Here is a 26393-nt window from a genome sequence, read left to right as displayed (position 1 = left end):
GTAATTCATCTAGATTTGTTATTTTTCTATGTGTGAGTTGTGTATCAAAATCAGTAAAAGAGTATTGGTCACTTAAATTTTTTTCGTTTACGGTCGTTTTACACTCGTTATCAACTGGATCATTGGTATCAATTTTCACAGTCTTTAAATTGCTGTCAATTTCTGCACTCGACTTTTCATCAATATTACTATCAAGTAAATTGATTTTGTCATCGTTATTAACTGTCATTTCAATATCATTTCATATCGACACCATAGCATTGACTTCCAAACACATTCTTGAACTAATTATAACAATTACTATGAATTATAATGTTCAGAATGAAAATAATTTTGCATTGTCAACCAGTAACAAATTATATACGAAAAACATAAATTTATGTATATAATTATATTGTGTATTTATAATATACACAACTAACTAATAAGCATAATATTAATTGTAAAAGTATCAATTATTGTCGTTATTGTCAACTATAATTAAAAATTATTATTATTTAAATAATAATTTGTAGTAAAAATAATAAAAATAGCAAAAGCTATGTATCAAATACTACGATAATAATATTTCCAAAATTTAAATTAATAAACATAAAAATACAAATGCATATATACATACAATTTTCATATATCTTTATAAAAAAACGTAGTAATTAAAACATGATTAATAAATGCATAATATAAAACCAAAAGGGAGATTACTTGCAAGATTTCACAATTTTAAGGAAATAATGAGCATAGAATATGTTTAATGTTACGGTAATTTTAATTATTTTCCTGAAAATTAGAATTGAAAAATACAACAATAATTGTTTAATTTCTTAAATTTCATCGAGGACGATGAATGTTTTAAGGAGGGAGGACTGTTACATCCCAGTGTAAATTTAATTTTATATTTACATTAATTTTATTAAATATTCAATCAAGTAATCTATCTTAATTTTACGAATTTCAAAACTATGCTATTCTATCTTAAAAAATACTATAATCAAGTATTACTAATTAGTCCATCGATAAGATAAATGGCAATGTATAGATTCCTATACTTGTCTATCAAAATTAAGGAGAAATACACATGTCATAGAATTCCTAGAAATTTCGACCGAATAATAATGAGAACTCCACAGACAATCAATATCGCATACCTAGAGGTAATATGATATATCGATAAGATAATTTATCTATTATAGACCGTCCTAGTTATGCTGAGATTATGATATTCGCCAAATTCCACGAATAATAAGTACAATGCCCTATAAGTAGCCGATTCTTATAAGCTTATCGCATGTCCTAATTATAGCATATGTACTATTGCGGAAGTAGGATCTATCGACCCCCCATCAATATCTTACGGTATATAAACACTACCCCATAAATAAAAAGCCAATCCTTCTGCTGGTTTAGACAATTGTTTGTAAAACTACATCTTTATATTAGAACCGCGAATTGATCCTTCAGTTCTTAATTGTTTACTACTACTTAGTTTTTTGGAAAAAATATATGTTATCCAAGGATAACATAAGTAATAAGTTTTTAAATAATAAGATTCTGTGGAATTAGTCCATCGTTTACATTTATATAATATAAGCCGAATTCTGTTGCGAAATTATACCGAATGTTGGAAAAATAGCATAGTTTTCATGCTCCTTTGTATACCAAAGAACTAACAAGTAACACTACCCAAGTGCCAATCGCCGATTGACTTGAGTCTTTGCGCATTTTTTAGAGGAGCTAAAAATATTTGATACGTACATTTTTATATCGGCAATGAAGATGTTGTAAGGGTTGAAAACAGGGGTTGAAAAGTCATATTTTGAGTGGCAAAATATACATATCATGATCATTAAAGAAAGTTTAATTAAAATCATTATTTCATTATTTAAAAAATGTTTGACACTTCTTTCTTGATTTCCTAAAAGATACTGCTCGGTAGAAATTACCGTTATAAACTTTTTTGAATGGGGTGAGTAAAACCTTTAACCCTTTAAGAACCAAATATACAAAATTTTTGCATGATTTCACAACCAATTTTTCAAAGTGATTTGAATCGCTTGAAACTTGTTACTCGGGGGTATTCGGGGTCGCTGATTACGAATTCGATGTCAGTTTTTCAAAATTCAAAATGGCGGATCTAATATGGCGGAAGACATTTTGAAAATCAACTGCAATTTGATTGAAACTTGTTACTCGGGGGTTTTCGGGGTCGCTGATTACGAATTCGATGTCAGTTTTTCAAAATTCAAAATGGCGGATCCAATATGGCGGAAGACATTTTGAAAATCAACTGCAATTTGATTGAAACTTGTTACTCGGGGGTTTTCGGGGTCGCTGATTACGAATATTTTGCAATTTTGAAAATTGGTTTTAGAATCCTAATTAGGAACCTTAAAAATCCAGATACTTTATTTTTTATCTATTCTACATGAGTTTCGTTACTAAATTTTAATCACCCCTTTCCCAATTTTTCGCCCACCATATTAAATCCGACATTTTCAATATTCCAATTTTTATTCGAATTCGTAATCAGCGACCCCGAAAACCCCCGAGTAACAAGTTTCAATCAAATTGCAGTTGATTTTCAAAATGTCTTCCGCCATATTGGATCCGCCATTTTGAATTTTGAAAAACTGACATCGAATTGGTAATCAGCGACCCCGAAAACCCCCGAGTAACAAGTTTCAAGCGATTCAAATCACTTTGAAAAATTGGTTGTGAAATCATGCAAAAATTTTGTATACCGTGGATGGCCCAGTTACTGGCCAGTACCCAGATTCTGGACACTTTTGTATATTTTCTTATACATCAAAACAAATAATTTTTTATATGACATTTGAATATTGTTACCATAATTTATAATATCTTGAGCTCTGTTTAATTAATTATAAATATCATTTTAATATTAAAATCCTATCGAAAAAAATTCGAAAAGTCCGCTAGTGCCGTCCAGCGCCTTCTCGCGAGCAAATCTGGTGAATAACACAAGCAGAAAGCTGAGAGATATTTTATCATATTTCGATCATGTAAGTAAAAAATCTGATTAAAAGCATATTTATCAACAAATTAGGTATTAAATTATTTATTTACTTCAACATTGTTAATGAAAAAAATTGATTTAGTGGTTTAATTAGCTGGCCAATCACTGGGTTACAGTAATTTAACACTGTCATAGTTTCTGGCCATTGCCTCTATACAAATTTCTAACACGAAAGTAAATTAATAAAAAAATAAAAACAAGTGTTTAGGACTGAATGTAGTGCTCAAATTACGTTATAATAATTGATATATATATATATATATTATAGTTCTGTTCTCGTAAATTAAGTATTTGGGTTAGAATATATCAATATAAATAAACATAACCTCAATTTTTTTCATGACATCAGGAAAACTTATAAATACATTTTCTTTTTTCATTATTCTTACCTACATTAACCATTTTTTACTGTTTCTAAAATTTCTGAATAAATTTTTAAATTTTACAGGGGTAAAACTAAGAAAAGTGAAAAAGGCTACACCAATAATGATCTACAAAACGCTTTGGATGAAGTAGGAAAAGGACGATCCCTTCGTCAAATTAGCAGAAAATACAAAATTCCTAAAACGACTCTACAATATAAAAATTCTGGGATTTTAAAGCCAATTGTGGAAAAACAAGGACCTGACTGCATTTTGGGCGCAGAAAACGAAAATAAATTAGTGGATTGGATTATTCACGTCAGTGATAATGGCTTTCCTGTCACCAAATTGCAATTGATTAATAGCGTCCATTTGTTATTAAAAAAAGCAAAGAAGAAAACGAAATTTAAAAATAATCGACCAGGAAGACATTGGTACAGTGCATTTTTAACACGTCACCCCGAATTAAGTGAGAAACTTTCACAAAATCTGCTGTGCACACGTGCATCTGTCACTGAAGAAGGTATTCGAGGATGGTTTAGCGGAGTCAAAGATCATTTGGAATCTAATAACCTTCTCGACATTGATGGTTCACGAATTTTCAACTGCGACGAGTCGGCTTTTTATCTATCTCCACAGGGAGATAAGGTTTTGGTGAAACGAGGGGATAAAGTAGCTTACACTTTTGTCAACAACGACGAAAAAGAGTGTATAACCACTCTTTTCTGTGGGAATGCTGCTGGCGATTTGATTCCTCCCATGATAATGTTAAACTACGTAAAAATTCCTCAAAGTGTTTCAACTTTAATGCCAAAAGGATGGAGCATTGGACGTTCTGAAAGTGGTTGGGAAACAGCCGAATCATTCTTTGAATGGGTTGCGAATATTTTTTATCCATGGGTGTTAAAAAAACAAATTGAATTACCAGTAATTTTATACGTTGACGGACATTCATCCCATTTAACCTTGGAGTTGAGCAACTTTTGTAAGAAAAAGGGCATTGTTTTAGTTGCGCTGCACCCAAATGCGACTCATATTTTACAACCCATGGACGTCGCACTTTTCCGCCCTCTAAAAAAATCGTGGAAAGAGACTGTTCGAGATTGGAGGTTGGAGAACAATGGTGAACGTTTGTCAAGGGAGTTGTTTGAAGGTTTGCTTAAGTTGTCTCTTGAGAAAATTGAAATAAAATCGATTTTGGAAAATGGATTTCGCGCAACTGGTCTGCATCCATTTTCGGCAGACGCAGTAAATTACGAGAAATATTTTAAAGTTTCAACAAAAGATCCACGTTCAGAAATTCCAGTTGTACAAAATCCGTCGGAAATGACTCGTTATATAGAGTTCATTGAGGAAAACATCGATCCAGAAACGCTTCAGTCATTTAAGAATATTGGTGCCAATTCTGAATGGACTGGACCGGAGAATGCGGGATTACTTTTCGATTTTTGGAAAAAATCATGTGCGAAATTTCAGGACGCGGTGACAGAGTTGGACAATAATGTCGACGAAAACTTGAGAGAAGCTGTATCAGTACGTTGTGAACAGATCATTTAGTTTGTTTATGTATAATTTAAACCAAATTTTTTTACACTTTTTACACATTTTTTTTACATTTAATTATCGCTCTTTTTAACGACTAATTCAATTGATTTAAAAGATAATTTTTATTTTTAATAAGATTATACACAATTCAGATTTATTTATCGCTTATTCGATTACTAATTAATTAATTTTTTAATTAATCTTTATTTTTAAATAATTACAATAAATTGAAATATATTTATTATTTACTCGAAAGCCATTTTTTAATTATAAACTCTTGATAATTTACATTTATTTTATTATTCCTAGTTTAGTTTCGTGTTTACTTTTTATATTTTAGGATGAAACGCATAGTGACCATACTTTTGTAAATGCCAATGTAGATAACTTTTCGATTGCTCATTCATCCGATAACATCTTGGATACGGGAAACAATTTAGTTTTCAAAGTTACTGATAGCGGCGAATTAGAATTAACACAGGAAACAGTCGATCAATTTATTCATGAAAATCATCAACTTCACCTTCAAAATTTAATGTCGGAATCTCAATTAGAGTCAAATACTGAGCGAGAAATTATCGATACACTGTCGCGTGAAAATCATGGTCTTCAACCTGATCTTCAAAATTCAATTGATAACAGTAATCATAACGAGGAAATGAATCATGATTTAGGCTCGGTCACTGAAGATAAAGTTGATGTCCCACTTCCGTTTAAAGATGTTTTGTTTTGGCCTACCGCAAAAAAAGCGAAAGAAACGGGAAGAAAATCGAGAAACACTCCTAAATTGCCATCCGTTCTTACGTCCGAAGCTTGGAATGATTACCATAAATTCAAAGCAGACGAGAAATTAAAGATTGAAAATGAAAAAATTAGAAAAAAAGAAGAAAGACAAAGAAGAAAAGATTTGAAACTTCAGGAAGTTGAGATAAGAAAAACGGCACGAAGGATAAAGAAAGAAAAGCAAGAGGAGGAAAAAAAGAAAAAAATTCCGAAAAAAGTCACAGGAAAAAAAAAATAAAAAAAATAAAAATTAGATACCTACTCTACGAAACTTTTATATGTCGTTGATTACATATTTTTATTTTATCTTCATAACTTTATTAATAATTTTGAAAATTTTTTATAATATATTTTGTATATGTAAAAGTATTTCTATTGTTTAAATAAATGTAAAGATGTTTTAATTCAAATTTTGAGTTTATACTTCCTTACAATATGTCTAATATATCCCTGGCCAGAATCTGAACCCTGCATGGCCAGAATCTAGGCCACGCAGATTTTAGTGGCCAGAATCTAGTACATAAAAACTATAGTTTTAATAATTATATAATAATTCACTTTTTGAACATTTTAAAGAATTAATAATTTTAAATAATAAAAGAGAGTGTAAATTTACATTTTCAAAAAAAATTTTTTGATTCTATACAGAAAAATCAATTATATCAACTTTTTTGTGAACTTTTTTCCCTTAAGTGGCCAGAAACTGGGCCATCCACGGTATTTGGTTCTTAAAAGATTAAAGGTTTCACTCACCCCATTCAAAAAGGTTTATAACGGTAATTTCTACCGAGCAGTATCTTTTAGGAAATCAAGAATGAAGTGTCAAACATTTTTTAAATAATGAAATAATGATTTTAATTAAACTTTCTTTAATGATCATGATATGTATATTCTGCCACTCAAAATATGACTTTTCAACCCTTAAAACATCTTCATTGCCGATATAAAAATGTACGTATCAAATATTTTTAGCTCCTCTAAAAAATGCGCAATGACTCAAGTCAATCGGCGATTGGAACTTGGGTAGTGTTACTTGTAAGTGAGTTTCAACACAAATAAAGTGCCTATACAAGACATAAAATCCCTGTAAGATTTCGTCGCTCTCAAACTAAGGCAAAAGGGTATCTATCGACAAAATAAAACCAATTTCTGTCCTTTCAATCAAAAGGTAATGTATGTTAAAAATTATGATTATTTCTTTACTGTATACTAACTAATGGTACAATATATTGTAAAAAGGAAAAACCATTTATTGTTTAATTGATTTTTATGAAATGAAATTGATAAGTAAAAACGATCCTACAAAAATAATATTAATCAGACCTTAACAACCTGATTTATCAGCTACTCTTGCCTCTCAATATTTGTATTAAAATCTACAAATTACAACGCATATAAATAATAGCTCGGCACGTAACACCTATATGAAGTACTTTGGATTAATAAATTGTTAATAAACAATTGGCTAACATGGCAATTGTTTATAAAAAAATCCTCCAATTCAAAATAGTCCATATAGAGCTCGTTGGATGCGGAATTACGTCAGCTTTCAATTGGTACCTTCAGGATTGAAATAACTTTATTTATTTGTGAAATATTTAATTTTTTATTAACATTACCGTAAAATGAGGTAAAGTCGGCGTTTGCGGGTAAAGTCGGCCGGCGCTTTAAACACTTAAATATTGTATTTCATTTATTAATTTACATTAATTCTAACTACATTTTTAATAAAACTCGTATTTCTTCTGGAAAAAAGTAATAGTTAAACTTTAAAATGATTTAAAGCGCCGGCCGACTTTACCCTCAAACGCCGACTTTACTCCATTTTATGGTAATTAATTAATTAATATATATCTTAAAAATATCAAAAAAAACATCTCAATATTTTTTGTGGTGAAAATACACATTTTTAGCTTTCAAAAAAAATAAGATAAAAAAAATAAAAGGACCAAAATTGAAAAAAAATTTGACAAAATTTTAATTTTCAAAAAAAGGGTCAAAATTTGAATTATTTGAAACTTTTTTTGCACTATTCGAAAGAGCAGGAAAAAACCATCCAAAAACATATAGGCTACATTGTTTTTCTTCTTTCTGTTTAAAAGTTACAAGTGTTCCAAAATTTACTGTTTAAATTTAAAAAAAAATTCAACCCCCTCCCTCTCCGACAGTTTTTGAAAAAACCTAACAATACTTTGTGGTTAAATTACTTACCCCTAGGGCTAAACTATGTGCAAGTTACAGCCCGATCCGAACAACTTTTTTTCTCACTTAGTACGCTACAGGAATTTTCCCCATATATATTTATTTTATTTTGAAAACAGAAAGAAAGAAGAGTATGATTTTTAGACGAAGATATTTTTGTGTCGTTTTGAATTCTCTAGATAAAAATGCAATTTTAAACGAAGAAGTTCTTAATTGTTATATTCCTTGGTGTGAAAAAGAGAGATATGCATTTTCCCTTTAGTTTTAGACTTCCATCTTTATTTTTCCATGTGATAAGGTGGTCAGGTGGGACATTTGAAGCTTGCAGTAGACTTGTGGTAAGTTTGCCGTGCAAGGTTGGCAATATTTCGCGGCAAGCTTGGCGCAAGGTTGCTGCAAGCGTACATGCTATTTGGGTAAGCAAAAGAATTGGCCGCGCATAGCGCGCGAATTATGTACTAGTCCTATATTAAAAACAAGACATATAATTGCCTAACTTCAAGTGTAGACACCTCTTCTTATTGGTAGAATTCAAAATTATGAATTGTGATTTGTCAAAACTGACAACATATTTTCTTCAGATACTTGCAGCTAACTTCAAATGTAGACACCTTTCTTTATAGAAGAAGATAAATAAATTTGTAAATTGCTGTGATTCGCTTTTGTCAAGGTTGGGTAGCTAACTTTTTTTAAATATTTTCTTTCAGGTGTGCTTTTACCATTGTTTGTTCATATCATGTTAATTCAATTATAGTTTGGTTATATAATCACGAAAGATAAAAAGAAATAATTTTATACAACACATGCATAAATTATATTTTTTGAAGGTCATTTGTATGAAAATAACATTTTTTTTAATTGAAAAATTTGTAGAAATAAAGGTGCATAAATAGAATAAACATAACTGAAATATTTGTGTATTTTTGTGTCAGTTTGTTATTAATTGTTAGTGGTTACAGTGTTTTCAGTATTCAGGATAATTTTTTGTGGTGAGAAAAAATGAAGAATTTAGTTTGTAATTAATTGTTAGTGATTACAGTGTAATAAAATAAATATCAACAAACAAATAATTAGAAAATTAAATTGATCAGTAAATAAACGAGGATTTTATTTAAAATAATTAAGAATCCCAAAAAAAACATCTTCGATGCAAAAAAGCAAGCAAAAATTATCTTAACCATCAAAACAATTTGTGAAATAAATGTTAGACAAGTAAATGTCAGGATTATGTTAAGTTTTAATCAACTTTTTAATATAAATAATTAATTTTAAAAATGGTAAATTATACAAATTATAATTTTATAATATGCGTGCTACGTAGAAAAAAAGAAAATTTTTATTCCAAATATGAATTAGAGTTAATAATTATCAAAATAATTAATTCAAATCAATTTTTTGATTACAAAAAAAATTTCTTCCGTACGCGCAGTTATGAAAACTTGGTGTAAATTATTTTTTTACATATACTACTGCAAGTAGATAAACGAAAAATTAATGAAGGATATAAATATTAAATAATAAATATTAATATTAAATACTTAAAAATAATTTACACCAAGTTTTCATAACTGCGCGTACGAAAGAAATTTTTTTTAATCAAAAAATTGATTTGAATTCATTATTTTGATAATTATTAACTCTAATTCATATTTAGACCAAAAATATACTTCTTTTCTATATAGCACGCATATTTTAAAATTATAATTTGTATAATTTCCCATTTTTAAATTAAATTATTTATGTTAAAAAAATTATCATAAAAAATTAAAAAATTTTTTAAGTGTATTTAAATATCTGCAATTATATATCGAGATTTTAACCTAACTGATATTACTGGTAAGTTTCATGCGAATCGGACAAGAATTATGGGCTCCAGGTGTGTCTAATTACTAAAAATCAAATTTTTATCAAAAAAAATCAGGAAGAGAAGCTGGGGCAAAGAGCCTACATCTAAGGTTTCGTGGCGTTTTAAATTCAGATCTAAAGTTATTTGTATGTAATAAATAATTTATAATTACATTATTTGTGAATTGCTATGGTTGCTATGCAAACGGTTACAATGGAAACATTAGCCATGGTAATGGTTGCTATGAAAAACGGTTGCCATCGTAACTGTTGATATAGAAACGGTTACCATGGAAACAGTTGTCATGGTAACGGCTGCCGTGGAAACCATACTACTGTACGACGGACAGACAGACGGATGACGGACGGATAGACGATTGCTATGATATCTGTTTCCATGAGAACCATTCAAGTGTACGACGGACAGACGGACGCCAAAGCGAAACTATAAGGCTTTCGGTCCTGAGCCACGAAACCCTAAAAAATGAAAATTAAAAATTTTTTGAGTGTATTTAAATATCCACAATTATAATTAATTATATTGGTAAGTTTTATGCGAATCGGACAAAAATTATGGGCTCCAGGTGTGTCTAATTATTAAACAAATCAATTTTTTATAGTAAAAAATTGAAAATTTCAAAAATTGTTGAGCAAATTCAGATGTCATTGATTATATATCGAGATTTTAACATAATTAATACTAGCGATATATTCCTCGCTCGCTAACGCTCGCTCGGTTGAAGTTTTACTTTTTTTCCTTTACGTATTGTTGTTTATTCATATGTATATTTATTTTTTGTTTTAAATTATTATTTCATTATAAATTATAATAATTCAATTTTTTTAATTTTCAAATTACTTTTTAAAAAAAATTTAATTGAATGTAATAAAACAAATTTTATATGTCTGTTGACTTAAATTCTGATTTTATTCTACAATATTGATTGTAAATTGTTTCTCTTTTTTTCAATTGCTACTAAATGCTATGTAAGGAAAACTGGTAAGGGCCTTACCACTTTTCCTAACGAATACCCTACTTTTTAATATTATATAGTATTCAAATTTGTAAATCTAAAAATATATTTTAAATTCAATATAATTAATTAGTACTATTAATTGATTATTTAATTAAATATATAATCTAACTGATCTTCGTATATATCAAAGCCAAAACGCATGTTGAATCGTTTTAGCTATCTCCGTAATCAATGATTTAAAAATCTAAAAGGGTTATATCTTCGGAAGTGTGCATTGATTGAGTGCATTTGTGTAAAATTGGGAGTGACATGAGATGCTTTATTCTTTGTTTTTTAGAAAAATTGTCAAGAATTTATAATTTAAAATTCAAATTTTATAAATATTTTTAAAAAAATTTTTTGGTGTTGCTGTTAATGAAAAATTATAATACAATGTAATGAATATAAACATGAAACATCAATTCAAAAAACAAGATTTATTGATTCATTATATCGAAAAAAATAAACATATATCAAATTTTAAATTATTATTGTTAAATAATAATTAAATTCTTAAACCATAAGAAGTCTTATTTGTGTCAAAGTCATTTGCGACGCCATAATTACAGTCATGCATGAAATTATTAACATTTTTTCATTTTCCATTTCCATTTTTTAATATTATATAATAAAGGAACCCAAGCAGCACGGTGTATCCCCTCAACATCCCTTGAATATCACCGTGGAATATTCCAATGATTTTCTAAGAAAACCAAAAAATATATATATATCCAAGCAATATTGAGGGAATATTCCAGTGATATGGATGAAATATTCCACGGTTATATTAAATTAAATTTTTTTTAATCTTCCTGATTATTTAAATAACAATTTATAACACAATTCCATGATTTCAACACATTAATAAAGTGGTTCATTTAATGAAAATATTTAGCTTCTTCATCTTGATTAACAGAACTTATACTATTAGTTTTAAAAAATTAAAAATTTTCATTTTTTGTGAAAAATAATGCCAGCAATTATATTCTGACAAAAATCAATTAAAATGTTTATATAGGAAAAAGTTATTTAAAAAATTCAATTAAAAAATAAGGAGAAATGTAAAAGATATCGAAAAATGAAAAAAAAATTAAGAATGAAGAAATAAAATTACAAAATATTGAAAAATGTAAAGAATATCGAGAAAATTGTAGAAAAAGAAAATTAGAAGCCAATAATAATATTAATTTAAAATGTTTGAAGTTAGCAAATAATATAGTAATTTGGATGTTTTTTGTTAATTTTGTCCAGCAAAGCATTTTCTTTCAGAAATGCCAGAGGATAAAAAGTTTAGTACATGTTGTCATAAAGGCAAAGTTTTGTTAACTGAATATCCATTACCCCCGGTAGAATTAAAGGAAATTGTTTGTGGTCAAACTGCAATTAGTAATCATTATAAAAAATGTATAAGAAGCTACAACAATACAATAGCGTTTGCAAGATTTGGTGCAACATATGCTTCTCTACAAAATAAAGGTCCTCAAGTCTTTAAAATGTGTGGTCAAATTTACCATAACACATATTCATTACATCCCAAAGAAAATGAATTCAGAAAGTATGGTCAACTGTATATAATTGACAATGAATTAGCTACACAAAGTCGTAAAGATATTAATAATAACTGCAGAAATGATATTTTATCTAATTTAGATAAGTTGATCAGAAAAATTAACCCTTATGCTAAAGCGTACAAAATGATGTACGAAGTAGAAAAAGAAGGACAAGAATTTGTTACTAATAATAATAATCTACCTCGAGAAATTAAAATGATTATGAAAAGAGATATTAATTTAGATAAAAACCGATATAACTCTCCTGTTACAAATGAAGTTGCTGTTGTATTTGTTGATGAAAATGATGAACCTCCAATAAAACGCGATTTTTGTGTATATTCTAAATTTGATAAACCAATTAGCATCCCTGCAATAAGTAGATATGTAGATCCAATGACATATCCATTAATATATCCTGCAGGAGGTAGTGGTTGGATGCCGAAATTATTATCAAAAGATCAAAGAAACAATATAACAGCTTTACAGTTTTACTCATTTAAAATTAGTGTTAGAGATGAGTTTAGTCCATTTCTTAATTTAGGTAAATTAAGCCAACAATTTATTGTCGATGCTTTTGTAAAAATTGAAGGTGCAAGATTATATTTTATAAAGAAACAACAACATATCTTGAGAACTGAATTATACTCTGGATTAATGGATTATTTACATAAGAGAAAAGAAGAGAAGAAAATTGTTCAAATTCGTAAAATGTTTATATTGCCATCTAGTTTTGTTGGAAGCTCTAGAGCATTACAACAAACTTTTAGTGATGCAATTTGTTTAGTTCAAAAATATGGTAAACCTGATTTGTTTATAACTATGACATGTAATCCTAAATGGAAAGAAATTACTGATAATATTAAAAAAATGAAGATGTAATAAATAGGCCAGATATAGTTGCAAGAGTATTTAAACAGAAAGTAAAAGAATAGCTTCATAAAATTACTGTGAAGAAATATTTGGTACTTGTATTGCTTACACATATGTAATAGAATTTCAGAAGAGAGGATTACCGCATATTTACTTATTACTATATTTACATATAGATGACAAAATAAGAACAACATACGATGTCGACAACTTTATTTCAGCAGAAATACCTGGTGAAATAACTAATCCACGTTTATTTAATTTAGTAAAGCAATTTATGATTCATGGACCATGTGGAAAACAGAACTTAACTTCTCCTTGTTTCAACATAAATACAAACAAGTGCACTAAAAATTATTCTAAACAATTTAATGATAATACAGAATTTAATAATAAAAGGCTGCGCTAGAAATTATCGGCTGCGCCTTTCAAAAGTTAAAAAAATACAAAGCTACGCTAAACAAGAGCGGCTGCACCTTTTAAAAATTTTAATAAAAAATAAATGGTTGCGCTCAGAAACATCGGCTGCGCTTTACAAACAAATATACATATAAAATGGCTGCGCTGGAAAATCGCAGCTGCGCCTAAAATCAATGTCGTAAAAAACACTTAAATATTAATTTTTCTAGGCAGGTTACTTTTAGTTAATTAATTACTTTTCATAATACCATTATGTAAATTTTTTATACTAATAAAAAAACAGTTTCTAAATGAAATTAATAATTAGTACTTTTACTTCATTAATTAGTGTTCATACATTTATTGTTTTTTTTTAATAATAAAACCACAATATTTAAATGAATTTCATAAATAGTATTTATTTTATACCTTTTCAATCCGAAGACAAAAAAGACAGAAAATGATGTAATATTAAATACAAGTTTCATAATAGAAATTTTTGCAAAATTCATGCAAATAACTTAAAAAAAAAAAAAAAAAAAATTTGGCATTTTTTTTTGAATAGACATGTATGTAAGGCATGTGATTTCAAATTTTGAAGGAAAACTGTAAATAACTTCAAAAAGAAAACGAAAAATTTGTTTTTGGTGTCGGTCGGTGTCGGTCGTTTTAGAACTTAATATAATAAGAAGGATATGAGGGAAATTGAATATCGCCATAAATTTGTAAAAAAATTTTTTTTTTAGCTGAGATTTAAAATAGTGACGTATTTTATGTTTTATTATCGTAAAAAAAATAAAAAATTGCAAAAAATTTTTTTTGCAAAAAATCGCGCAAAAAAAATTTGGCATTTTTTTTTGAATAGACATGTATGTAAGGCATGTGATTTCAAATTTTGAAGGAAAACTGTAAATAACTTCAAAAAGAAAACGAAAAATTTGTTTTTGGTGTCGGTCGGTGTCGGTCGTTTTAGAACTTAATATAATAAGAAGGATATGAGGGAAATTGAATATCGCCATAACTTTGTGAAAAAAATTTTTTTTTAGCTGAGATTTAAAATAGTGACGTATTTTATGTTTTATTATCGTAAAAAAATAAAAAAGTGCAAAAAATTGCAAAAAATTTTTTTTGCAAAAAATCGCGCAAAAAAAATTTGGCATTTTTTTTGAATAGACATGTATGTAAGGCATGTGATTTCAAATTTTGAAGGAAAACTGTAAATAACTTCAAAAAGAAAACGAAAAATTTGTTTTTGGTGTCGGTCGGTGTCGGTCGTTTTAGAACTTAATATAATAAGAAGGATTATCTGTAAGTTTGATGCGAATCCGTTAAACTGTGTAGGATCCAAGCGTGGCTAAAAATCATAAATTTTTCAGTTTTTTAGGCCTAATTTTCATAATTCTTTGGGAATCCTTTCATTTTCACCACAGAAATGATTTTTTTTACATTTTTTACCTGGCAAAAAAAGTTTAAACGAAATCGGTAAAGAACTTTTTGAGATATTCAATTTTCGTCGAAAAATGCCAATATTTTGAGAAAATATATTCGGGGAAATTTTTTTTTACTTGGCGTCGATTCTCTACCGCCAATCTTGATAATGTAAAGATCCTGAATTTCGGCAGTCAATTTGTCGTTTGGTTGATTGAGCCCCCAAGATTACATATAATTCCAATACATTGATAATAAAGCGCGCTTTGAGATTGGAACTGCAGTGATTAAACTCACGCTCAACTCTTCGTTGACGTTGGTACCATTTCACGTTTAGCCTCACAGGAATCTTGTGTCACTTCTATGATCCGCTCATCATACAAAAAACGCCACTCTGATAATAAAATTTATTATAAATAAGATTTTTTTTATTACTTAACAATTAATCACGCCTATTTCACAGTAACTATTTTTATCTATATACCTATAAGCTCTCGGCGAGATATATAGAGACGGTGGAAAAAAACAGCAGCAATCACGGAACACCTTTATAAAGTGAATTATCATTGTCAAAAAGGTAATCCCCACCCTACATTTACATGAGAATCGAATGAATGCTTTGAGGAAATACGTCAAAATTCAGAAAATAGTAGAGATGTTTCTCTTAATCGCTAATTTCAAGACTTTATCGCCTTTTCGTAGTTATCACACACACACTCAAGCAAATTCGTTTATCAGCCTTTAACCTTTTTACAAAAAAAATTGAACGAAGTAATATTAAAATGGAAATTAATTCTTACAACAGTGATTTCACTATTAAAAATAATTTTTTGTATTTTTACAGTGATTTCAGTTTTTGTGTTAAAGAAGTTATGAACTAGGCTACAAAAATGTATTAAGTATTGTATTATTTTTCTTTGTGAATGTGATATTTAACTAAATTATCTGTTTTCTAATTTGATAAGCCACCTTTTGAGATGATTGACTTGATCTACGCAAAGATGTATTTAATCATGGTCAATTATATGTTGCATTTTCACTAATTCGATCTTGGGAATCTCTCAAATCTTTCTTGGAAGTCAACGAACATAAAATATTGTTAAAAATTATATATATATATATATATCTATATACAAAATTATTCATTTAAAATTAATAAATAAATTTTGTGATTCGTTTAAAATTTTATGTTTCTAATTATATATTATTTATTAAAAAATCTTTATGTACTTTTAAAAATATTATGAACAACTTGAAGAATATTTAAAAACGACTCAATTAACATATTATTGAACCTTTTATTGTAAAATATTACGAAGTTATTGATGTTGAAAATCTATCTCTGCAAACACTCAAAAAATACAACTTTACACCGTTTTAAAATTAATATAATACTAAATAAGTTACCATAAATTGATCACAAAAAATCTCCATGTGGAAGCAAAGTGTTCATACCTCAACTTAGCAGCGGTTTTTCTATTCTGCGCATGTCAATATGCGCGACACACTTGTACCTAACCTCAACACAATTGCAAATGGCTACCTTCTCGAGCGTTCTCGAAACTTTACAATATTAACTATAGTCATACAGTGTTTGGCCTTTTTAACAGTTTAAAATTTAATTATCAATACTTCTTGCTTATTTCAAATCATTATCACAAAAATATAAACCTACTACTTCGTGATGTGTTCATTCTCAACTAAAATTTATGATTCAACTACGGAAAAAAATGTGGACAATTTTGTTGAAGTGATATCTTTCCTGAAGAAGAAATCTACAGAATACATTCCAAAAAAAGGACCCGTATTTTCTTCTGAGGAAATCAACCCTTTTTAAATACTGCGCCTGATGATCAACATTTATGTGAGAAGGTAAAAATAATAATTTTTAAGATAGAACAGTTCTTCATTTTTTAACGAAATTTTTTTAAAAATAACTTATTAAAAATAAATATTTTAATATTATGTAAATAAATTTCATTTTTAATTTATTAGAATGTTTATTAACTATAACTATATATAAAATTTAAAATAATTAAATTTGTTATAAATAAACTTGATTAAAATTATAAACAAGTTGAGGAATGAACTTTTTGTGTTCATGAAATGAACACTTTACTTCCTCATGGATATCTTTTGTGATCAGTTTATGGTGACGAGTTCAGGGTCGTCACAAATAAAAAAAGGAGGCATAAAAGAAAAAAGCTTCGAAAAAAGAAAAAAATACAGAGCTTTAGGGTCGCCCTTCTGGGCTCAGGATCACGGAGGCAGTGAAGATATCAGCGAGAAACACAGAGTCCTACGCCGAAATCCTTACTATAATGAAAACTGCAGTTAAGACAGAAGAGACTGGTACCGAAGTCCTGAGGATAAGAAGAACTCTAAAGAAAAAGGTTCTTCTAGTAGTTAAAAAAGGAGGAAAGACCTCCAAGTTTGCAAGAGCTCTGACCTCTGCTTTGCTCGACAAGGCTGAGGTAACGGCTCTTGTAAATAAAAGGACCATCGAGATAAAGGATCTCGACGAATCCACGTCCGAGGATGACGTGTTTTCAGTCTTGAAAAAGGAGTTAGGCAAGTCTGACCTGGAAATGACGTGTCGACTTTTGCCACGTTTTAGTGGAACAAAGGTGGCACTGGTCCGTTTTGCTGAGGCGGATACTGATGCTATTTTAAAGATGGAAAAAGTACAAATTGTCTGGATTAACGTGCCAATTCGTACTCATCTGGAAGTGACAAGGTGTCACAGGTGCCTTGTCTACGGACACGCAACCCAAACCTGCGTTGTATGTATGTATAGCTGTTACTTTTCGCCAAATGATCCACTGACAGACTTCGAATCCGAATTACAGGACCTCCAATCGAGCCTTCGACAATCCAAGTTGGATGTTCTCGTCACTGGCGACTTTAATGCAAAGTCTCCAGAGTGTGGCGAAACAAGGCTCTATAAAAGAGGACTTCTGACCGGAGAAATGATCTCCAGGAACGACGTAGTAGTTGTAAACCGGGGGAAAATATGGACGTTTAGGAGAGATGCGATCGGATCCATTATTGATCTAACGGTCGCATCCTTCAAAATAATTAGCCGCATATGCGACTAGCGGGTCTCTGAGGAATATACCGCAAGTGACCACCGTACATCGAGTTCTCAGTCTCAGTGGGAGACACATGAGGAGGCAGAAGACAGGAAGTCCCTAGTCGAAAAAGCTTCTCGTGGAACACTAAGAGACTCGACAAGGAGAAGTTCGTCCGGTCACCTGAAGAAGCCTCTAGATAAGGTCTCATCTTACAGGCCTATATGCCTGTTGGATACGGTGGGCAAACTTCTAGAGGACATGGTTCTGCAGAGAATGCAATCTCACTTAACCGGAGAGAATAGTCTATCCGATTACCAATTTGGATTCCGCAAAGGTCGGTCCACAGTTGATGCCATAAAGGCAGTTCTGTAACTCGCCATAGAAGGGAAGAACAAATTGGGTCCAGATAAGAAGAAGAGTTTCTGCGCGTTGGTAGCAATAGACATACGGAACGCGTTCAATTTCGCGAGATGGGAAGATCTCATCGAGTCGATGATACAGAAGGGTATGCCGCCTTACCTGTTGCGGATAATGGATAATTATCTCAGCGACAGGTGAATTATTTACGAGGGAGACACCTGCATTCTCAAGGAAAAGATGCAGCATAGGGCCCCTTAAGGCTCGAGGGTAGGACCATTTTTATGGAATGTATCGTACGATGACTTCCTGAGAATGGACCTGCCTAAAGGTGCGGTGATCGTCGGCTTTGCGGACGACGCGTTGATCGTGTGCGCTGCTGACTCGGCGAAAGCTCTTGGGACATTGGTGAACGAATGTCTGCGGCTAGCAAAATGATGGCTGGAAACCAGAGGTCTTTAAATGGCCCTGAAAAAGACGGAAGCATTGCTGGTCACAGACAGACGTGGTCATAAAGCCCCACGAATCGTGATGGACGAATTCGAGGTCAAGTTGAGGAGACAGATTAAGTACCTTGGTGTTGAACTGGATTGAAGGTTACACTTCCATTACCACATGATGGTGATGCCAAATATTGGAGGCCCTCGTGAGAAGAAAAGGAGACTGATGGCGAGTGTCGCCCACGCTAAGTTGCTTTATGCAGCACCAGCGTGGGCCCCGTCCCTGAGAACGAAAAGATGTTCTACCATCTGCAAAAAGATGCTGTCCGCGCAGAGATGCATTACTTCGCGTATCGTCTCTGCTTATTGGACAGATCTTTTGGCGCTTGAGAGGGAGGTAATTATCCTCCTTCCTCTGAAGAGGAAGATCGACCCAGCGAGGACTGCATCCGCTTCGAAGCGAGGCACAGGCTCGTCGAAAAATGGCAGGAAAGATAGGATGGGGAGGTACAAGGTCGATAGACCTATCGCCTTATACCGACACTCGCCACTTGGTTAGATAGGAACCATGGATAGATCTCCTACTACTTGACAGAAGCGCTGACAGGTCACGGATGTTTTAATTCGTACCTGCAGCGCTTTAAGAAGAGAGAGAGTGAGAACTGTGCTTACTGACAGTTCCCTGTGGACAAAGCAGAGCACACTCTCTCTGCCTGCAGTAGATGGGACTTGGAAAGGCAGGCCATGTTTACCGGTGTAAACGCTACAGTTGCACCGCAGAACATGGTAGCGCTGATGATCCAGTCCCTGGAAAACTGGCGGTTCATAGCGACCTTTATCATCACGGTAATGATAAGAATGGATCTCGATGACCGCAGGAAGGCGTAATTGGCAGTCTCCACTTTCTATTTATTTATTTGTTCATCTTATTATTTATTTTATCTTTTATTGTCTTTTTACCATTTTATTTTTGACTTTGTTTATTCTACTTTTTATTTTATTTATTGACTTTATTATTATTCTATTATGTCTTCTTTGGAAAACATGTATGTCAAAATTTTTTTCATCTACTTATATAATTGTTACAATTTTTAGTTTATTCATTAACTATTAAGGTTAATAAAAAATAATGTATTTTACAAACGAATAAAGTTATCGTAACTCTGACGTTACTAAATGAAAGTTGACATAATTCCGCATCCAACGAGCCCTATATGGAATATTTTGGATTAGAGGATTTTCTATAAACTATAGCCATGTTAGCCAATTGTGTATTAACAATCCACTAACCCAAAGTAGGGTCAACCGGGGTAAATCCGAACGCTTTTAGTAAGTTTCAACAATAACATAAGTTTTTTCTTTAAAAAAAAATACTTCCGGTATTCTGGTGCATGAAGTTGTTACTTTACTTCCATAGTACAATTTTATGGGGTAGAAAATTTTTTTGATAAATTACAATCGCAGGAAACTTAGCGTTCGTATTAAATTACACAATTAAAACCTTCAATAACTTTATCAAATCATAACGGATTTTTGCAAAACTTGGTACAGAAAGTATTTTGGAGTGATTGAATGTAAATACAAAAATAAAAGTCAAATTTTTTAAATTCAAAATGGCGTACTTTCCTAAAACTTATTTTTAAAAATGATCAAATTTGCTAACCCTGAAACCCCCCGAGTAACAATTTTCGAGCGAATCCAATGAATTTTTTAATTCTCGTCAGCCATTTTGAATTTTGAAAAACTGACTTGAAATTGGTAATTAGCGACCCCAAAAACCGTAGAATACCAAATTTTATTAAGATCCTGAAAAACTTTTTTCAACAAACCATTTGGCAAAAAAATTAAAACACTCCTTCGAGAGAACAGAGATTAAGTTTCTGCTTATTAATTACTAACGAGGATACGTATAGAAAGAAAAACTTTTTTCTATGTACTTTTATAATGTTAAAATAATAGTGTAATGAAATAAAAACAATTTTGTGTGGCTCTGATGTAAAAAAAAATTATTGAAAATACCGTTCGGATTTACCCCGGTTTTCCAATTTTCCTGGGTAAATACAAACGGTCTGATATTATTAATAAAATTTTACAGAAGGCAAAAATGAAAAATAGTTTCTGTTCTAGTATTCATAACAAACAATTATAAATAATAAAATGAATTTTTAGCTTCTTTTTCTTCAAATACGAGACAAAATACTGAAAGAGTGTCATCTTTGATTTTCAATCTTTTTTGCAATACTCGTTATCTTTGTTTATGCTGTTGCTAATTAACAAACGAAAAATGGGATAATACTTAGCATCTCTTGAAGAGGATCTGAGGTAAAAATTCTCATATCGAACTTATTTTTAAAAATTTTAATTAAGCTGAAATAATTAGCGTTCGGATTTACCCCCCGTTCGGATTTACCCCGGCTGACCCTACTTCATATAGGGTTCGTTGGATGCGGAATAACGTCAGCTTTCAATTGGTACCTTCAGGATTGCAATAACTATATTTGTTTGTAAAATATTTCATTTTTTATTAACATTAATTAATAAATATATCGAAAATAACAAAAAACTACATCTCAATATTTTTTGTGGTGAAAATACACATTTTTTTACTTTCAAAAAAAAAATAAATAAAAAAATAAAAAGGACCGAACTTCAAAAAAAATTCGAAAAAATGTTTAATTTTCGAAAAAAGGGTCAAAATTAGAATTTTTTGAAAATTTTATTGCACCATTTGAAAGAGCATGAAAAAACCTTTCGAAATCATATAGGCTACATTGTTTTTCTTCTTTCTGTTTAAAAGTTACAAGTGTTCCAAAATTTACTGTTTAAATTTAAAACAAAATTCAACCCCCTCCCTCTCCGACAGTTTTTGAAAAAACCTAACAATACTTCGTGGTTAAATTACTCACCCCTAGGGCTAAACTATGTGCAAGTTACAGCCCGATCCGATCAACTTTTTTTCACTTAATTCGTTACAGGAATTTTACCCCATATATGTATATATATATTAATATTTATTATATATATATATATATATGCATAAATTCAATTAAATTTGATACTCTACGCAATTTAATGAAATTATTCAAATAAATTCTTTCTACAGAAAAAAATATTTTGAAAAAACTATTTCTCAATTTTATTGAATACTAATTCTTTATTTTTTGACTAAAAAACATTAACATTAGCGTTAACATTTTCTCTTCGTTATAAAGAGATAATTCTTACAGAAGTTTATCATTTTGTAGAAAATAAAAATATTTCAGTTCTTATATTTTTTAAATCTAAAGTTGTTTTATAATGATAAAAAAAGAGGTCTCAATATTTCCGCCCATAGTGGATACTGCATGTTATTGATTTTTTTAAAAGTATTAAGGAAAGAAATATTTATGTAACTTACGATTTTCATGTAATTAATTAAAGAATATCCGTGGTCCCACGTAACAGTTGACTCACATGATAGTGGTTTGACGTCAATTTGTTGAGATGCATCTAAGACGTGAAGTGCTTTTGCAAATAAATAGACAGCATCATACATTAGAGCAGTTTCGGTCTGAAAAACATAACTTTTTTATTTATAATGCGTTAAAAGTGATATATTCTATATAATATATTTGCTCAGGTTGGAAAAGTTCCCAGTAGAGTCTACCGGTTGTCACTGCTTGTATCGGTTACCGGCAGTAACTACTAGAAGTGACTACCGGTAGTGACTGGACAGGTAGTGGTAGGGGAGAATGGGGAGTTGAAAATACTGATTTTATGACTTTTCAAAAAAAGTTAGGAGTTGTACTCTATCATTGAAAATTGAAGAAAAAAACATATTTTTAGACTATTCCCTACTGAAAATTCTCATATACGATCTCATATAAATTCATATATTAAAATCCACATAAAATCCTATGTGTCATGTATGAAACTATATAGGATCCTATGAAAAATCATATAGGAAATTGAGACATGATTTGAAGTAGGATTCGATGTAAATTTTTATAAACGTATTCTTAGGTAATAAATTATGTAAATTCCTATGTGAAATCCTACAATTTTTTCTGGTCACATTTTTTCCTTCAATTTCTTATGTCAATTTCCTTCGTGTTTTCTCACTAAAAAACATACCAAAATTCATTGCTCAATCCTTAACCAGAAATTTTCCTATATCAAATCATACATCAAATCTTTTTTCGATTCTTGAATAAAAAATTATTACAAATAATCTGACATGAAATCATATTGAAAATCCTCACGTGAGATCATATATATGATTGATTTGAACATAATAAATCATATAGGATTTCATGTAGATTCTGAAATATTTATATTTAAGATTTCACATAGAATTATATAAAGGAAACAATATAGGATTTCATATAGGAATTTTCAGTTGGCAGACGGCAGTTTATCAAAATTAAAAATTATTTAATTAAAAATCAAATAACATTACTGTAATTCATCTGAAAAGAAAAGAAATTGTGCTTTGCAATACACCTTCTGAGTTAGAGTATCAGCTTCTATAGTATTCAAGACCGATCTCAACTGTGAGAAAAAAAATTAGCACCATCTGGCGGCGTAAAAGTAGAACTATGATGATATACATCTATATTTGAATTTCCCATATAATTTCCTATATAATTTCCGACATAATTTCTCAGATAATTTCCGACTTGGTATCTTAGATGGACAATTAAAACAATGAAATCCACACATGACATCCCACATAAATTCCTATGTGATGAATTCTTACATGAAATCCTATATAGGATCCTATATAGTATTTTATGTAGGATATATATATATATATATCTTAAATATAAATATTTCAGAATCTACATGAAATCCTATATGATTTCTTATGTTCAAATCAATCATATATATGATCTCACGTGAGGATTTTCAATATGATTTCATGTCAGATTATTTGTAATAATTTTTTATTCAAGAATCGAAAAAAGATTTGATGTATGATTTGATATAGGAAAATTTCTGGTTAAGGATTGAGCAATGAATTTTGGTATGTTTTTTAGTGAGAAAACACGAAGGAAATTGACATAAGAAATTGAAGGAAAAAATGTGACCAGAAAAAATTGTAGGATTTCACATAGGAATTTACGTAATTTATTACCTAAGAATACGTTTATAAAAATTTACATCGAATCCTACTTCAAATCATGTCTCAATTTCCTATATGATTTTTCATAGGATCCTATATAGTTTCTTACATGACACATAGGATTTTATGTGGATTTTAATATATGAATTTATATGAGATCGTATATAACGATGGCTGGGAGTAAAAACATGATACATCGAATTGGCGTTGAAAAACATGATACGTCGGATTAGCGTTGGAAAACATGATACATCGTCGTTTGATTTGAAGAACATGACACGTCGAAAACAAAATTTTTTTTTTCAAATTTCTGTTTGTACCACTGACCGTGAAATTTAAAATGTGTCAAATCTTTGAAACTGTTTTATGAAACAAATGATTTTGCTTCATAATATCAGTTCAAAGAAAAATTAGGTTAGGGAGCGTTCAAAAATTACGTAACATTTTTTGGGGGAGGGGGGGTCAAGCACTTTGTTACAGACAGCAGAAAAAATGGCGCTAATGTATGCAATAACGTGTTACATGGGGAGGGGGGGGGTCAAAATTAAAAAAAACGTTACGTAATTTGTGAACGCTCCCTTAAATAGCTTTTTATAAAGTTTATATTTAGATTGATAAAATCTGTGATTTTATAAATAATTCTATTATATTATAAATATTTATATTGTAAATATTTTGTTACAATTGGTGTTGTTTAAATATTTGTTTAAAGAGTCAATCATGGAGAGTAAGTAAAGTATATTTTTTAAAACACAATTATTAAATAAATTAAATTAACTTAGGTAAATTTTTTATAGTAAACCCTCCAATTATTCATTTCCTTGAGGATTTACCACCCATGACGTTACCTCATACAGCTGTAAAAGTAATTAATAATACTGACGACCATTTAAATACAGTATTGTAATCCCGTTGATTTAAAACGAATTTCATGTAAAATATTCAAAATTATATGTGTATAGTGCAAGATTTTACTTCTATTATTTTAATATCATCATATATTCTTAAAAAATGTAATATATAACAAACCATTTTAAATTTCGCGGTCAGTAGTACCAAAAGAAATTTGAAAAGAAAAATTTCGTTTTCGACGTGTCATGTTCTTCAAATCAAACGACGATATGTCATGTTCTCCAACGATCCTATATGAGAATTTTCAGTAGGGTTCTTTATTTAAATTATGAAATGTGATAAATTAAGATAATTTACATAAAATAAAGTAATAGATAAGATAATAAAAGATTAATTTTAGATAACAATTTTAAATTCTCATTACAGGACTTTCCAGGACCGATTTCTTATCTTTCCAGGACATTCAATTCATTAATTTTACTTTTTTATTTCACTTAACATTTATATTTTAAAACAGAATTTGAACTAAAAGAAGAAAAATTCTGATGCTCTTCTAGGAATAATAAAATAAATGTAACCACACGGAAAAGTTTTTGGGTGAGCTGATTTACTAGATTTAGTAACGTTGCGCTACACTAACTATAGTAACCTTGCAGAACCAATGTGAGAAGGCTGCTCTCCTATTGTGGGGCATCAACTATCTCACAATAGTGGTGTAAAGTCACCAGAGACATCTGTTGTACGCCTGTAGGGTATCAGTGCTTTCACATCGAGAATAGCAGTTCTCTCAAATTGAAGTAAATTGCATCAATCTGTCAATTTTAGAGAAAAAATCACCTGCCGAAGAGAGCAGCTCAATCAAAAATTTTACCGTGTAAGTATATTCGATTGGCACGCTATTTGAACCAAATTATTAAAATCTTAAAAATTTTAAGACCAGAAATTAAAATTCCAGGATATATTTTAGGATTCCAGGACTTTTGCATTTTGCAGTAAATTAATTAATTAAAATTTGCTTACCTTAATAAATGTGAAATTATTCTGTATATCAGTAAGCGTGAAATGAAAAAAAATACTTTTAAGTTTTTAAATACTTCCACAGATAGATTTATAATTTTATTATACCAGTCAAGTTAATGAAAACAATGAAAAATCCGTTTTCACTTCAAACCTGAAATTTTATTACAAGTATGACAAAAATTTTTTTCTTTTTCTTAAACTTCAATATTTTCTGCGCAAAAAGCGTTTAAGAAATTTTTTTCTAGGTCTAAAAGTTAACAGTTTTATAAGTAATTGAAAAAAAGTTGGACTAATTTTTTAATGCAAATATCTCGAAAAATAATGATTTTTTTTACTGAATTAGACCCATAACCTCTACCCAAAAACTTAGTATGGAAGAAATCGGAGGATAGACCCCTTAATCTCACATCGAATTGCTCATGTGTATTACATATACCACTTGGCGCTGCGTGACGGCGCGCGGTTAGAGTGCGCGCGTGTGATCAATTGTCTCTATCTCAGAAACATTA

At 30.0% G+C, this 26393-nt stretch overlaps 1 protein-coding gene across 2 annotated transcripts in view; it reads right to left on the bottom strand.

The window, feature by feature from the left end:
* The window catches only part of LOC127276932 (glutamate receptor ionotropic, kainate 2-like), a 588544-nt gene extending 562603 nt beyond the window's left edge, over positions 1-25941 (bottom strand). For both annotated transcript variants that reach the window (XM_051297684.1, XM_051297685.1), the window contains exons 1-2: positions 25885-25941; positions 22306-22458 (exon numbers count right to left, since the gene is read on the bottom strand). In XM_051297684.1, the coding sequence (XP_051153641.1) occupies positions 22306-22443 (138 nt within the window). In that variant the 5' untranslated portion in view covers positions 22444-22458; positions 25885-25941. The remainder of the gene's footprint in view (positions 1-22305; positions 22459-25884) is intronic.
* Between the last annotated feature and the right edge of the window lie 452 nt (positions 25942-26393).

This window comes from Leptopilina boulardi, unplaced genomic scaffold (genome assembly GCF_019393585.1).
Source record: "Leptopilina boulardi isolate dan_hultmark-lab unplaced genomic scaffold, ZJU_Lbou_2.1 LbouV2_156, whole genome shotgun sequence".
NCBI classification, from domain to species: domain Eukaryota; kingdom Metazoa; phylum Arthropoda; class Insecta; order Hymenoptera; family Figitidae; genus Leptopilina; species Leptopilina boulardi.
The sequence above is the reverse complement of the archived record's forward strand: the minus strand, read 5'-3'. Positions and strand labels throughout refer to the sequence as shown.